Raw genomic sequence first — 14,510 nt, forward strand, 5'->3', positions numbered from 1 at the left:
TAGCTGTTGCATGAATGATATCGGTGTGTGGTTTGCAAAAGAAAAAACAGGTGTTTAGGAATGTTGTGCTGTGAATGTCAAGTGCTCTTTTGTGTTTTTTGCAATAATCAGCATAACAAAGAAACCCCTGCTGCCTAGCTCTGACAAATAACGAAACTGCTGCACACATGATTTCAAGAATAATGTCACCTCATTTCTTTTCTACATACCTACCTTGGCTGTATCTCAGGCTGTCAGATACATTTGAAGCTCGGTAATGAGAAAATGTACTTTATATTTATAATCAAATACTGTAGCGATTCCACTGTGGCATTTAATTTCATCACTAGTGCACCTTATTTATTCAGGAAAGCCTCACTGAACCTCAAGACACTTATTTCAGGAGGGTTTTTTTTAAGATGGAATGTTTATCCAATTCCATTAATGAGTGTTTGGCATCTTAACGGAAACTAGGGTACCCAGACTGGGTTTAACGCTCAAAAATCCACACTAATAGATTGAATAATCTGTTGCCCTCCTGCCATCTGGCTAAAACCAATGCAGAGACTTCAGTTGAGTGCTATAAAGGCATATGACTGATTTTTGAAGTCTTTTTCTCATTAAGAAAGCTTCAATCTCTTCCGGATATGGTTAACACAGACTAAAGGTATGTATCTGCAAAATACGAGCTGTTTGTATTTTAGGTTGCATCATCCTTGAAATCATATTTTTTTGAGTCGGACAGCAGATGTTTTTTGTTGTACTGATTATTTTCAAAAACACAGCGGACCACTTAGCTTTCACTGCAAAGCATTCTGAATGCATGTTTTTCAAGCAGTCCATGTGTACAAGAACCACAGACTCAGTCATTAAAGAAAGCCATTTCTAGGATGCATCTCAGAGTGACCTCTGGGGAGCAATTATCGCAGCTCAGGCAATGAAAGTGCCGTGTATTCAAAGGCTGGGAGTCATTATGCTTCATGCATTTTTGCTGTAATTACCCTAGTTTTGAAAATGCTTTTATTCATCAAGGTTAGCACTGCTCATCAGTGACATATACAAAAGTTGCAGCCTTTTTGTTTGTAAGCTCCCAGCTGTTTTGACATTTCCTTTTTTTTTTACTTATTTTAGTTTTGTATCTGCCTTGTTACTTGATTTTATGAGCTGATTATCAAATTTAATATTTGCATTTAACCATTGAGCATTTTACTTACTTTATTCCTTTCATTGAATTGAAGCTGTTGTGGGCTGACACTCTATAATTGTTACGGTTTCGATTGAAGATAAGTTTAAATTGATATGCATTAAGGTATACGAAGGTCATGGTTTTTAAGCTTAAGTCAGCCGAGCGACAGACATACAATGCACATGTGACAAACGTGATGGCAAAATACTCTCACAAAGCAAGGATACTCTCATAACAGTCCACTGTTCGATTCGGGCCTCCCCATGCCATTACAGTCATGGGGGTTGTTTGACCATACTTCACCCTGGTGGTGAGTGCGGGTTGTGGAAGGCAGGTGAAGAGGGGTGGATGTGAGGGACAGGTGGTGGGGGAAGCACCACTTCTGATATCACCATTGGTGTTCGCCAAGGCTGGGAATTTAATATAGTTCACCCGGTTCATAGCGAAGCACTGTGCCACTGCTCCACCATATTTGCATTATGTAGTGATCATTAAGGTTGCCTTTGTGGTGCCATATTATTGCTTGGGTTTGGAAGTTTGCTGAAGACCATTATAAAAGTGTCATCTGCAGAAAGTGGAAAATGTCCTGGACTGAATTATCCTGGACTAAATGAAAAAAACCGGCACATAGTAACAGAGGTGGGACAAAGTCATTGTTATGCAAGTCCAAGTCGAGTCTGAAGTCATCAAATTCATGACTCGAGTCTGACTCGAGTCCAAGTCACATGACTCGAGTCCACACCTCTGCATAGTAATAATGTGCTAACTTACTAAATGTGAATATTAGAATGTAATGTGATGAATCATCCTACTTGTGATTTGATGAATTGTCACGATTTGATCTCAGTTAGATTCAAGAATGTATTTTATTTAACATTATGGTGAATGCAGCACCTCTAGTTGCTGCATAGGTGATATGACCCAATTTTATTACATATGAAACAACAATAAAAAAAATGTAGGCATAGTAGCATGCATCTTTGTAACACTAGCAATTATCTTATAAAATGTGTGTATGAGCAGTGTGTCTTGTTAATTGACATTGCTGCTTTCATGGCATATCACAATGGTTTATAAGTTCAAACATCACAGGCCATTATTAAAGTGCATCTTCTGAAAAATGTGATATCTTAGGATCACTGCACAAATCACTCAAAGAGTAATTGTACTAATATGTCATGCTCTGCTCCTGAAACAGTTTGAGGACTTGGCAAAGCTTCTAAGAGTAAACCAAAGATAATGTACAGAAAATATGATTTTCGTTTTATTACATTTGTGTCTTTCTCACTATCAGCATGATGTGAATACAAAGTAGCCAATGAAAACTTGCCAGAGGCAGTGGAATCCCTTGTTTTAGAGAATAGTATGGAAGGGGATTTCATAGAACTGCTTGTAAAATACCTTTCCGTGTATTTTTTTATGCACACTTTCCCAAACGCCAATTTCGTAAATCTTAGAGAAATAAGTTTTGGTGTATAATTGTTGCAGCTATTGGGTGAGCCCATCATCTAATTACATTGGAGAACCTAGTTTAATCACGTTTGTGAAACAGATTTGAGCCCCAGAGCTCAGCGGTGCTGGCTTAGTGCTCTAACCCCTAAGCCACCTGGCCACCTCAATGCGTGATTTTTGATTGAATTTGTATAAACGTCGTCAGTGTCTGCCGTCATCTTTGACTGACGACGGGTTTGATGGCGGCTTTTTGTCATATTTCGCGTCCGGCAGGGAGGAGGAGGAGAACGTGGACGGCTCGAGCAAGCCGGTGTGGTACTACAGCAGCCGCGCGCAGCTTGCCGAGCTGCTCGAGAGCCTGGACTCGGAGCGCTGGGAGTCCGAGCTGTGCCGTGCTCTCGAGGAGTCCAGAGAAGAGATCCACCGCCACATGGACGTCACGTCGGAGCTCACCGAGAAGGCACGAGGCATCGCCCGCTCCTTCCTCTCCAGCGTGAACGGTGCGTGATGGCGGCGGTGCGCGCCCGAAGTCTCATCCTGACGCCATTCATTTTGCGCTTGTGTCGTTTTCATGTATTTATCGGATGAGTTGTGCGATGTGGTCAGAGAGTATGGGTCGTATTTGTAATCTAATTATAATCTAATTTTTGATTTATAGAGTGCCTTTACTCCAGGCGCTTGACATAAGGTGGAGTGTATGTATGCACCAATTACTTTCCCAATTTGGTAAAATGCTATTATTTGGAGTTGAGATGTGGATTCAAGAAGCGTTACCTTTTCTCATTTTCATCACACTATGATTATTGTGTCTGTTTACATTTTTTTTTCTCTCATTTTGTTCAGTTTTGTTCATTCTGTTTACCCGGTGACCTGTGTTTGATTCCCGCCCATTGGTAACATCAGTGGCGAGTGAGATCTGAACTGGTCCTGGGTCCACACCCCCCACCACCCCTACTGCCACCAGGCCGCATTGACCAGCATGGTGAAAAATGGTCTTGCAACCCCCTTGACTGACTTGGCATCAGAAGGCCTTCATTCAGCTTTTGCTTGACACGTAGTAAAATATTCTTTTGTCTAAAATAAATTGCAATTAAATTGCATATTTTTTGCTTAAATTGAAAATAATTCTCACACATTTTATGCATATACCTTGTGTATAAAAGTGATTACATTAAATTTGATGCATTTTTACATGCCTTTATAGTAAGTTAACATCTTGGTTGACTGCTGACTTAGCTCTTTATTCCTCCAGTATTAATAAAATGTGTATTCCTTTGAGGGAAGTGAAAAGTGGTTTTCCTCTGCAGGTGCTGGCTTATCACATAGGAGCACTGGCAGAGCCAGGGGGAAGGGGGGGGGGCACATGTCCCCCAATGATTCGATAGAAATTCCTAATTTAGATTGGTTCATTGGGGTTCATTAGTAATAAATTGGCATTTTGTGACCCTCATTGCCACTGTGTAGCATATTATTACGTGCCAGGGACTCTATGAGATGGTAGGACAATAGTCTGAGTCCATAATTGGCAATAAGTAAGTGACTCACAGAATTGTGCGCAGTTGCGTATACAGTACACGACTTCCCTGAAGGCATTCACCTTCAGCGAGCGTGATGCCGATCACACACGGTTCGAATTCGACCCTCGATCGATGGCTGCGTCATCGCCGCACACGCGTCGAATAAAAAGCAAGGGACAAGTCCTTACTTACTAACAACTCCTCTATCATTTTTCATTGCTGGAGGGGTTGCCCCCCCTACCTGAAAATCCTGGCTCCACCATTGCTTAGGAGGGTAAAATTTATTCTTTTGTCTTAGGTTTATAACAGAAATTATAATGTCCTGTGATATTCTATTTCATTTTCAGTTCTAATAAAGCATCAAATCCTTTCTTGTGACACTGACAGTGCACCCCACTCATAATCACAAGGTCAAGTGGTTCAGTCTTTAAGGGTTGACTCGGGTTTTCATCATCATTATCATCATCCATCTGTCATGAAATACATTTTGCTTTTGCCAAAAGTCATTATCATTATCCTGTAGAGAACACTGCTTCCTGCCATAGTAATGTGGAATTTCAAACACTCGCCTTGCATTTTACAGAGGAGATCTTGGAGAGGCAGAAGGTGAAGCGAGAGGTCGAGATGGAGGAGCTGAAACGCAAGATGGCCGAGGAGTCGGAGCGAGCGCGCAAGGAGGCAGAGGAGAAGGGGGAGGAGATCTGCAATGGTGAGCCAGAGAGTCCAGTTTGTTTAAAAAAAATTGTTATTGTAAGCCAAGAGTTTCATCACGACAGAAATATATTTACAACCATTAACCACACCTCTGATTAGCACTGTTGGCTACATATGGTGCGAAAGAAGTTCAACATAGACATACAAATTGGCCACTGAACCAACGTTTTTAGGAGCATTTCTATAAGCAAATAATACTTTGGCCCGGTTACAAATTCCGTAAGTCTCCTCAGCAGGGAGTGGCCTGTTAAATGCTGCAGGATTTCCTGGTTGTTTTAGGCAAGAGCGAACTAACTGTGTCAGTGAATTGTAACTATGTTAATAAAAACAAATGCATTAACAAAATTGGGTCGGTTAAATTATCAAAATAAAATGTGTCATAGAGCCTGGAAGGCTGCATAAACTTACCTCTATTGTGGTGCACAGCCAACGCATATAAGACTGGCTGTGCACCCTGTCCACCCAATAACAGTAAACAAAAAAAACTCTTGTTATAAATTTTAATGAATCAAAAAATTTCAGTGGCAAATCGGGAAAAATGCCATTTTTTATCAGCATTAAAGCACCTCTACAAAGGCAGGTGAAGATGGTTATAATTGACTGGGATAGGTCATGTGTGTTATTTTATTCTATTGCTGTGTGCTATGCAAGTCTTGAAGGAAAGCAGTTAACCTCTGCAAATATTAGCAGTAGCACCGCAAAAATTCTAAATATTTCCCTCAAGTTAATATACTTTCATACATTTACTCCAGAGATGTATTATTGTCATTGGGAATGAACATACTGGTTCCTGCGGAATCCAGCAATTACATTTGTAAAGTAACATATTTCAAAAAATTGTATGGTGCTTTTATTGTAGGATACAATTAAATAACGAGCAAAAGTTGTTTCTGGTAGATTTTACTTGTTTATACAGCTCCAGACACATTTTATGAGTGAAATTCTGCTGTCTAATCCACATTGTGAGCTGCACGGTGCCTTATTAAATGCAGTGTAATACAATAATAACTGAACCGGCTCGTCACTGCGAGTTGAATTCGTTAAGTTGCAGGTAACGTGTGGGATAGAACAATACTGCCAACAGCCACAAGACGAGCAGGACATATTGGTGTATTTATATATATTAAAAAAATGTGCCTCTTAACATGTGTAAATGTGTTTTTGCTTCCAGTGACATCTACATTTGCATTCACAGTAATTGGGAGCCAGTAGCTTTAATTGAAAATAGACGCCACGATTTAGTTTTTCCCCCTCCCCTCCCCCCAAAAAAATCTCCACAGTAGTTCATGAAATAATGACCGATCACAGTTACAGTATTCGGTTTGGTTTTAAAATATATTTAGTTTTTACGTGATCTCTTTTCGCAGAACCTGTGAATGGAAGTGCAGGGGAAGGTAGTAAAGACAACGAGGAGGCCTCTGGGATTGGGCAGGCGGCATCTGGGGATCAAGACGGAGCCAAGGAAGGCACGGAGAGCACAGGGGAGTCCTCCAGGGACGACGAGGCCAGCAAAACCACAGAGGACGACAAGGCCGCCAATCCACCACCTGCCGCTGATGGTGCAAAATTTGTTAAAATTTCTTAAATTACCAGTTATAGCCTCATTGGGTATCAGGGCTTAGGTTCAGGAGGTTCTTGCTTGGGATGTTTTGGTCAGATTATTATCAAATATTTTTTATAACTCGTTTGGTTCAATCAAGTGAAAGCGTCTCTGTGCTTCAATGCCACCAATGGTAGAATGTCCACATTCTTTTTGCAGTTCCTCCAAGTCAGCCACTCTTGGCTTCCCAAAAATGATGTGCTGACAACTACTAGATCATCTGGCGATTGAATGCGACATTTGTTTCACATTCATGAAAACATTTGTTCATGGATAATTGATATCAAAAGAAAGATGTATTCATCATTCTTGATTTGAAGCTTTGGTGACTGCAGGAATCCATACTCTTGGGTTCTTTCGGTAAAGTCACGTAGGTAAAAAATAATAGTAGATCATGATGTTTCGATCGCCACACAAGCAACCGTCTTCAGGTGGGAGTGGTCTATTATTATTTTTCTACCTACGTGACTTTACCTAAAGAACCAAAGAGTATGTATTCATCATCTTTATAACTTGTTATTAGCTATTCTGTTTAACAGCCACAAATTCAGTTATATTATTGATTATTTTACATGCCTTGGTGGACTGAATGCATTCGCAGTACTTTTTCTAATGCAGGCTGCAATTAGGCAGAGTGTTATTTACACTGCACTAATATATGTACATTGCAGGATCTGGAGACTCCAAGTCAGGCTCTTCTGCAAGCCGTGCATGCAGTCCCATTGCCAGCGGCAACACAGATCTGGATGCCCAGCAGCCTTCCCAGAATGCAGCGGCATCAACGACTTCCGACCTCGCTGGGCTGGACTTCCCAGACAATGTGTCGCAAAAATCTGACACCTCCAGCCAAAATGGTGGGCATTTGCAATTTGCTCAAACAACAAACAAAACATTGAATTGCTGTCAAACGTGCCACTGCCACATATGGGGAAACATGATTCCAGCTCTCTTTAAACTTGCTTACTGTTGTTTCACTGTTGACATGTTGATAATCTTTGATTAAAAATAGGGAGAAAAATGTAAATGCTTGGAGAGAGGTGTGTTTTCTCCATAGACAGGTTGCCGGCGGCTTAATGGCCTGGTGTTTTTGTGTGTGTTTTTTGTTTTGTTTTGGTTGCCTGCTGTATTCATTCCAGAGTCGGTATGCAGCAGCAATAAATCTGGCAAGACCTCAGCTGATGGGGAGTCATCAAACGGTGGCAACGGTAAACACGATATACGAATTGCCGTTTGAACAGATATCTACTTTGTCGAAACAGTGCAGGAAAGGTTTGCATGTTTAATTAACACATGATGTGCATTGTCTATTTGCCTTGGCTTTTAACGAGAAATGCTGCATGTTCCACTCTCTCATGGAACTGCTTTTTGCCTGCCTTCGTGTTCATTAGGAGGCATGTGTGCTGACATCTTCCATTCCCACAAAGGGGGAGGGGGTCAGTTGGAGTCATCTGTTCATTCACGCTGTGTCTGCCTTCGCTTCTAACAGAATTTCCTTGCATGTTCCATTCATACCGCATGGCTGTGCTGTGTGTCTTTGTTGCGTTTTAACAGGACGTCTTGGCACATTTAATCCATTCGGACATTTGGATGTGTTGTGTATGTGCCTCATCCATTCGCAGAACCTGTTGGCATGTTTCATTACTTTGTCAGGGTGTGCTTTGTACCTGCATTATTTTTTCGCAGGACATGCTGAATTATTCCACTCCCTTTAAGGGGTGATTTTCTTATTGTTGAGAATTAACCACTTGACACTGCCATCGACTGTGCCCCATTTCCCTTTAATTTCCATGCATTGCAGTGGATGCACTTATCTTCATACATTTTGTGTTTTTAATTTAGTTGTGTGCATGGTTATACATCCATGAGCTTCTTGAAGGACTGCTGCATACCCTGTTGTTCGCCATATTTTATCGTACACAAGTCGGATAATACAAAATATTTATGGGATTTGCAAATGACCAAATACATAAAATGTACAAATATGTTATCCTAAACATTTATTAAACATGATCAGTTGAAACTAAACCAGTAGACATGTAATGATGCATCAATTAATCAATTAAAATCGATTATGCATATGAGAATGTATCACATTTTATGAATATTATATGTAAATCATAGGTCAATATTACATTTAGACAATTGTACAAAACTATATAAGAAAGGAAAACGGATTAAACATTTATTTATGAAATCGTTCAAATGAGGCAATAATGTATTCTTGAACTCTTAATGTAGACAATTAACTTAAATCACGGGAGACTGAATCTTTAAACGCATTTAAAATGGTGCAATTTTTTGAAACCTCGTAAAGCACTCGCACTAATCACTGTCCTCTTGTAACTGGGCCGGGATTGAAATACAATCCCTAATTTCTCTAGCGTCGTCATAACAACCAAGCATCGACAGGCTTTGTTACGCTTTTTTTAGGACAACGGCGCTGCCCAACGGGACAGTTGCGGCCCCTTGACGTGCCTGCGCTGTGTGTTGTGTCGTGCCGTGCGGCGATGGCAGGCTCGGAGACGGGCAAGGGGCCCACGCCCACTGCCACGCGCATGGTGACCCGATTGCGCAACCCCGAGAGCAAGCTGAACCAGCTGAAGAGTGCGCAAGCGGCCGCCGCCGTGCATGAAGCCAACAAGAGTTTCAAGGAGGGAAAGGAGGTGAGTGAGGCCTTCGGTGGCTATGACAACGATTCAACCCAAAACACTGTTGGATGTGTTTTTTTTGCCGAGGTATATCTACTCGTCATATAACAATGCGTTGAGTAAAATATTATTTGGCTGATGATACACTTGTCAAATTGTGTACGTGTAAGAATTGCTTATTATTTCTGCAAACTATATACATATTGTGTGCTAATTTTACATTTAGGCTTTTGTTGCCAGTTTGTGCACATGAGAAATGAATAACAAAAATAGTAAATAGCTTTAAATCAAAACAATAGTAAAATTAATTGTTGATTCTTCATCAAAATAATGACACTGCATGAAAAAATTTAATTGACTTGCTGGTGGGGGAGAGGTGGATCATTACATGTGCAAAGGAGTCTCAGCCCGGGTAAGCCTTGAACTCGGACTTGACAACATCTTCACAACAGCACGTACAATTCAGGCATTCCAAACCCATTATATACATTCCTTTTAATCTCTTCTCCATCCTTCCTGGAATTTTCTATTCCACTCCACCAATCCTGTTCGTTTCTTCAAGTAGCCTCCCAACCGATCTTTCGTCTATATTAACAGCATAGGAGCCCTATAATGCTGCTTTATCTTGACGTTCTGTTCTGAGTTCAAGTACGTAGTTTAATTTTTACAGAGTTCATACCTCTTTTCACATCATTGTATTGGTGCCTGGTGCCAAGAATAAGACTTAATATTGCATTGCTCTGGAATTATATTGTTTTGATCCCATAATGCAGAAGCGCCATTTGTAATTTGAGTTACATTTTTTATTTGTGGTATTTCAGCTACTTCTGTACTGACGCCACTTGGAAATCTGCTTTTCACACTGGCCTCGCCTACCGGTCAACTTGGCCAAAAATGACAAGCCACGGGCATTGGCGATGATCCCACTGCAGCTGCTGTATGCGACTGCTTTCTGAATGGGTCGTTGTTACTGGCACTTACCCCTGTTGTGGGCTCCAGCCTAAAGTGTGGATAGATTGCTCTTTGTTTGCTGCCATTTATCAAGTGAAGGCCATTTTACCATGCCAAAAAGCTGAAGGATTCAGCACTGAAACACTTACCTACCTGTCCTTGTTTGTTCTCGCTGCCTCTCTTAAGCTGAATGATCTCAATATTTGCCGTACCGGTGATGCCTATACACCGTATGTATTGTTTGTTTTGGGTCAGCTCATTTCATATACGCTCAGATGATCTGCGGATGACGAAAGGATGTTCAATATAGTCATTTTTTGGAAAACGATTAAGCTCTACTCACCTCTGACAAGCATTTAATTTACTGAATAAAGGCTTCAAGGCTTGTGCTGCTGTGGGTATGTGCCATCTGATCAACACGAGTACCCCTCTATTCCGAGTCAGCTCCTCAGTTGGGCTAGGAAGACATTCTAGTTCAAAATGCCATTATAAACAATGTCATAGTTGCTACCACACATCACTTATTCCAAGCCCCTGCCACAAGTATACAGTCATCTCCTTGATCGGCTAGGTCTGCCCACACAATATTCCACTGGTTATGGTTCTCTCCATGTTAGGTTGTGGCCTCCTTTGAGCTCCCCAGAAATTAAATATCCTGTGAGATTGTCAAAGTATGTGATAAAAAAATCCCTTTTTTACACTGAAGAAAGCCTTTTTAACACTTTTGTTACGAAGGATTCTACATGGGATGTTTGGCCAATTTAATTTACGATAAAGGAAGCTGGAGTACCCACTCATACGAGGGTAACACTCAGAGCTCTGCGCAAATAGATTCTAAAATCCATTGCAATACTGCCATCTCATGGCCACCTCGCAGTCGAAAAACCTACAATGCCTCGTCTTCTCAGGCATTCTCCCATCCGAGTACTAACCAGACCCAGCCCTCTTTAGCTTCAGAGCTCCGACAAGAACGGAATAATGAAGGGCCGTGCGGAAACATGCATCCCCCTGCTCTGCAGGTGCTGGTGATCAACTCGTCAGGCGAGGTGTCCCGGCTGAGCGTGCGCCGCGAGCTGGTTATGAGGGGCACGTTGCCGAGCCAGCTTTTCAAGCTGGGTCAGGAGGGCAAGTACCGCGTTTACCAGAACCAGTACACGAGCAACCCGCTTGCCCTCAACAAGCACCAGCACCGCGAGGAAAACGACAAGCGGCGCCACCTCGCGCACAAGTTCAGCCTCGCCGGTGCCAGCTCGGGAGCGGGACTCGTTGCCACCACAGGTGAGCCCTTGGGACTGGCCCGTTAAATGGACGAAAGAACTCATAAAACAAATTGACTAATGAATGATTAGTTGGTTAGACAATGTGGAGGACTCGTCCTACCAAAGGGACCATTTGTCAAGATATTTTACTGTTGGCGCCCTGTTTGTTATTTTCACTAATGTTAGAAATCCCTCTTCCTCCCATGGTTTATTTTCTCAAGGATGAATAACCTTTCTCAACTCAAACGTGTTAAATCTTGTCTGCTGTATTACCATTAGTGCTCAGTGTTGCTGGGTGTGTTGTTTAATATGCCTTTGTGCCTTGCTCATCAACTGATATAAAAGTGGTCTAGTTGTAGTGGAATACAACTTGTATTTATAAAGCACACACGAGCAGGACAAATCAAGTGGAACGAGACTAATGAAAGGATTGGAATATGCGCTTGATGAGAGAGGATCTGTGATGGAGACAATGGTGCTCTATTGCATTTAATCAAGTCCTTGAGCCTTACATTGATCAGGAGGATGGTGTCAGTATGGTTCATTCAAACCAAATAATAATGCATACTTGTAGTTTTTCATTTTACAATCAGTAATTTAATTAGAGCTTATTGGTTCAATTTAAAATATTTTTCTTAGAAATGTTTAATTCACAACAGAGGGAAAAACCATTGAAATGGCATTTGTGTTGGCCGTTGCATTATGATGTTTTTTTTCATTTTACGATCAATGATTAATTAGAGCCTATTGGTTAAATTTTGTATATTTTTGCTTGGTATTTACCATTCGGAGCAGAGGGCAAAACAGCCGAGGTGGCGTTTGCGTTGGCCATATACACACACACAAGTTAAACTTCAGTAGTTTTAAATCAAACACGTCCATCAAATATAACATTCACGCATGTCCTAAATATTTTTAATTCGTGGTGGTATTTTTGCACAGATTGATAACTGGAATTAGAACGTCACACCTGTCATACACGATGGTGCATTACTCCAGTCGGTAACCTGGGGATTGAACCCAGGTTTGTCAGCGCTACCAAGTATTATCTTGACGTGAGGTCTCAATCCCCATTGAGTCACCAAACCACCCACTTGGTATGCATTCAATCTTTAAAAAATGCTTACATATTTGTCAGTTTTGCTTTTAATTGGAATCGTGCTTTTTTGGCATTGCATCAAGAGACTCAGAAATGATCCTGCAGAACTCTTTAACAGTGAGAAATTCAACATAACCTTCTTGTATCAGAGAGCTGCCCCAGGAAGTTAGTATTGATGAACTATGTCTGAAGCCATTTAAATATACCTCTTATCTACACCACAGGCGTACCTTTTATATGCCCTGCAAATAGTCATTCACATTGTCATGAAAGTATAATTTTTATCCTTAAATATGGAATACGCTTCATTGGCAAACCAAATCTAATATAATAGGGCTTTTTATGCAGGCAATGGTGAGTGATCTTAGACCATCTGACTACACTCGAGAGGCCAATTTAATCACGGTCGGCTGCCTAGATTTGATACCAGGATCTCTACAGTGCTGAATAGATTCTCTGATAACAATATTATCTCCGTGAGCCACTCGGTGTCATCGTGCGTTTTATGTTTTGAGTATTAGAGTTCAAAGCTTGTCGCTCACTTCCCTTTGCCGTGTGCAGGAAGCAGCTCTTCAACCTCCTTGCCGGGAGAATTCAAGTGGGGCGGCGCGGTACACGGGCTGCGCACGCTCAACGTGTCCACACTGCGCCTCACCATTATACAGCTCGAGAACAACGTTCCCGCGCCATTCCTGCACCCAAACTGGGCCGCACACAGGTGCGTCTCTGCGACAGTCTGTGGGCGTGCGTGCGTGCGTGCGAGCGTGTGTGCTTTGGCGGGAACGGGGGTGCAGTTGCTGGTACAATACGCTATGAGCCTGGCGACTCGAGTTCGATTCTCAGCCACGGCCTTCCTACTCCACCGTAATGGAGTGTCTTGTGCGATGTGTAAACAGCACTGGGGAAACAAAGATGTCCAGGCGTGGTGCAGATATCGCACTTTCCCCGGTGTTTTACATTGTTACCTGCCATTCTGAATGTCGTTTGCGGTGGTCGTTAATTTCCTCTACGTTTGAGTGCCATGTATTTGCATATTTGTTGAACTTCTTTCACACAGTACGTAGCCAACTGGGCTAATCTGAGGTCCTTCAAGTACTTTCTTCTTGAGTCATTTTATTTTCATTGTCATGAAGAAAATTACATCCTTATCATCCTTATCTTTTTATTCAGCATTGTTGGTAATTTATTACTTGTAGTATGCAGCAATGGAAATATTTAGTTTAAATTGCCAGGCCTTAAGAAGCCTGAGATTGCTTATGAACAAGCTAATTCTAACACATTACACACTCATTCAAGGTACACTTCCAGAAAATATTTGTTTTAAATGTAGTTGTGATTGCATGCTTGTAAGTCTTGATTATTTTAATGTCAATATAATAAGCCCATAGCCTATTGTAGCAAATTAGCAATCGTCACCACTATACAGACGATAGCACACCCCATGTGCACCAGTGTATTTGTGTGCGCGCACGTGTGCATAATGTTGACCACCCATCCCCTCTTGTACCGTTCCGGCCTTCATAGGTGCTCGCTTACAGCTCTTGCCCCAACTGTTTATTAAGGCTAAATGGGGGATCTTTGTATTTTTGTGTGCACGTGCGTACAGAAACAACTGGATCAAGGCGGTGCAGATGTGCAACAAACCGCGTGAGTTTGCCCTGGCGCTCGCCATCTTGGAGTGTGCCATCAAGCCTGTGGTCATGCTGCCCGTGTGGAAGGAGTCACTGGGACACACGAGGTACGCCGCCCTTGCTGGCACCTGCATCCTCTTACCTGTGAAGGCTGCGTTTGTCCACTGATGACTGCTTGCGTTCACAGCTTCGTTCCTCGTCACCCATCAGAAAGGAAGATCAATGCCGATCTCTACATTTGGTATTCGTTTGTTTATTCCAGCAAAATGGCTTTCACGAAAATGCTATGTTTCACAGGCGTGTATCACCTGCAGTAGTTTCACAATATGGGCCCATTGTGCAGTGTGGCTTTACCCAATTAGATAATTACGCAAGTAATTTGTGTATGTTGACACTTACGTCTACTCACGGCCTACTCTTTTTCTAATAACTTCACGGGATCTTTATCCTTAATAGGTACTCATTTAAGCACTT

At 41.8% G+C, this 14,510-nt stretch overlaps 1 protein-coding gene across 8 annotated transcripts in view; it reads left to right on the forward strand.

The window, feature by feature from the left end:
- BPTF (bromodomain PHD finger transcription factor) overlaps nt 1-14,510 on the forward strand; it is a 59,681-nt gene that overhangs the window by 11,711 nt on the left and 33,460 nt on the right. For 7 of the 8 annotated variants that reach the window (XM_061569935.1, XM_061569930.1, XM_061569932.1 and 4 more), the window contains exons 5-13: nt 2,891-3,117; nt 4,718-4,843; nt 6,216-6,407; nt 7,120-7,302; nt 7,585-7,653; nt 8,963-9,111; nt 11,067-11,325; nt 12,967-13,123; nt 14,012-14,143. In XM_061569935.1, the coding sequence (XP_061425919.1) occupies nt 2,891-3,117; nt 4,718-4,843; nt 6,216-6,407; nt 7,120-7,302; nt 7,585-7,653; nt 8,963-9,111; nt 11,067-11,325; nt 12,967-13,123; nt 14,012-14,143 (1,494 nt within the window). The remainder of the gene's footprint in view (nt 1-2,890; nt 3,118-4,717; nt 4,844-6,215; nt 6,408-7,119; nt 7,303-7,584; nt 7,654-8,962; nt 9,112-11,066; nt 11,326-12,966; nt 13,124-14,011; nt 14,144-14,510) is intronic. The other variant, XM_061569934.1, reaches the window with a different exon arrangement.

Source organism: Lethenteron reissneri, chromosome 44 (assembly GCF_015708825.2).
Source record: "Lethenteron reissneri isolate LAM-NWPU_2019-01 chromosome 44, ASM1570882v1, whole genome shotgun sequence".
In the NCBI taxonomy this organism is placed as follows: domain Eukaryota; kingdom Metazoa; phylum Chordata; class Hyperoartia; order Petromyzontiformes; family Petromyzontidae; genus Lethenteron; species Lethenteron reissneri.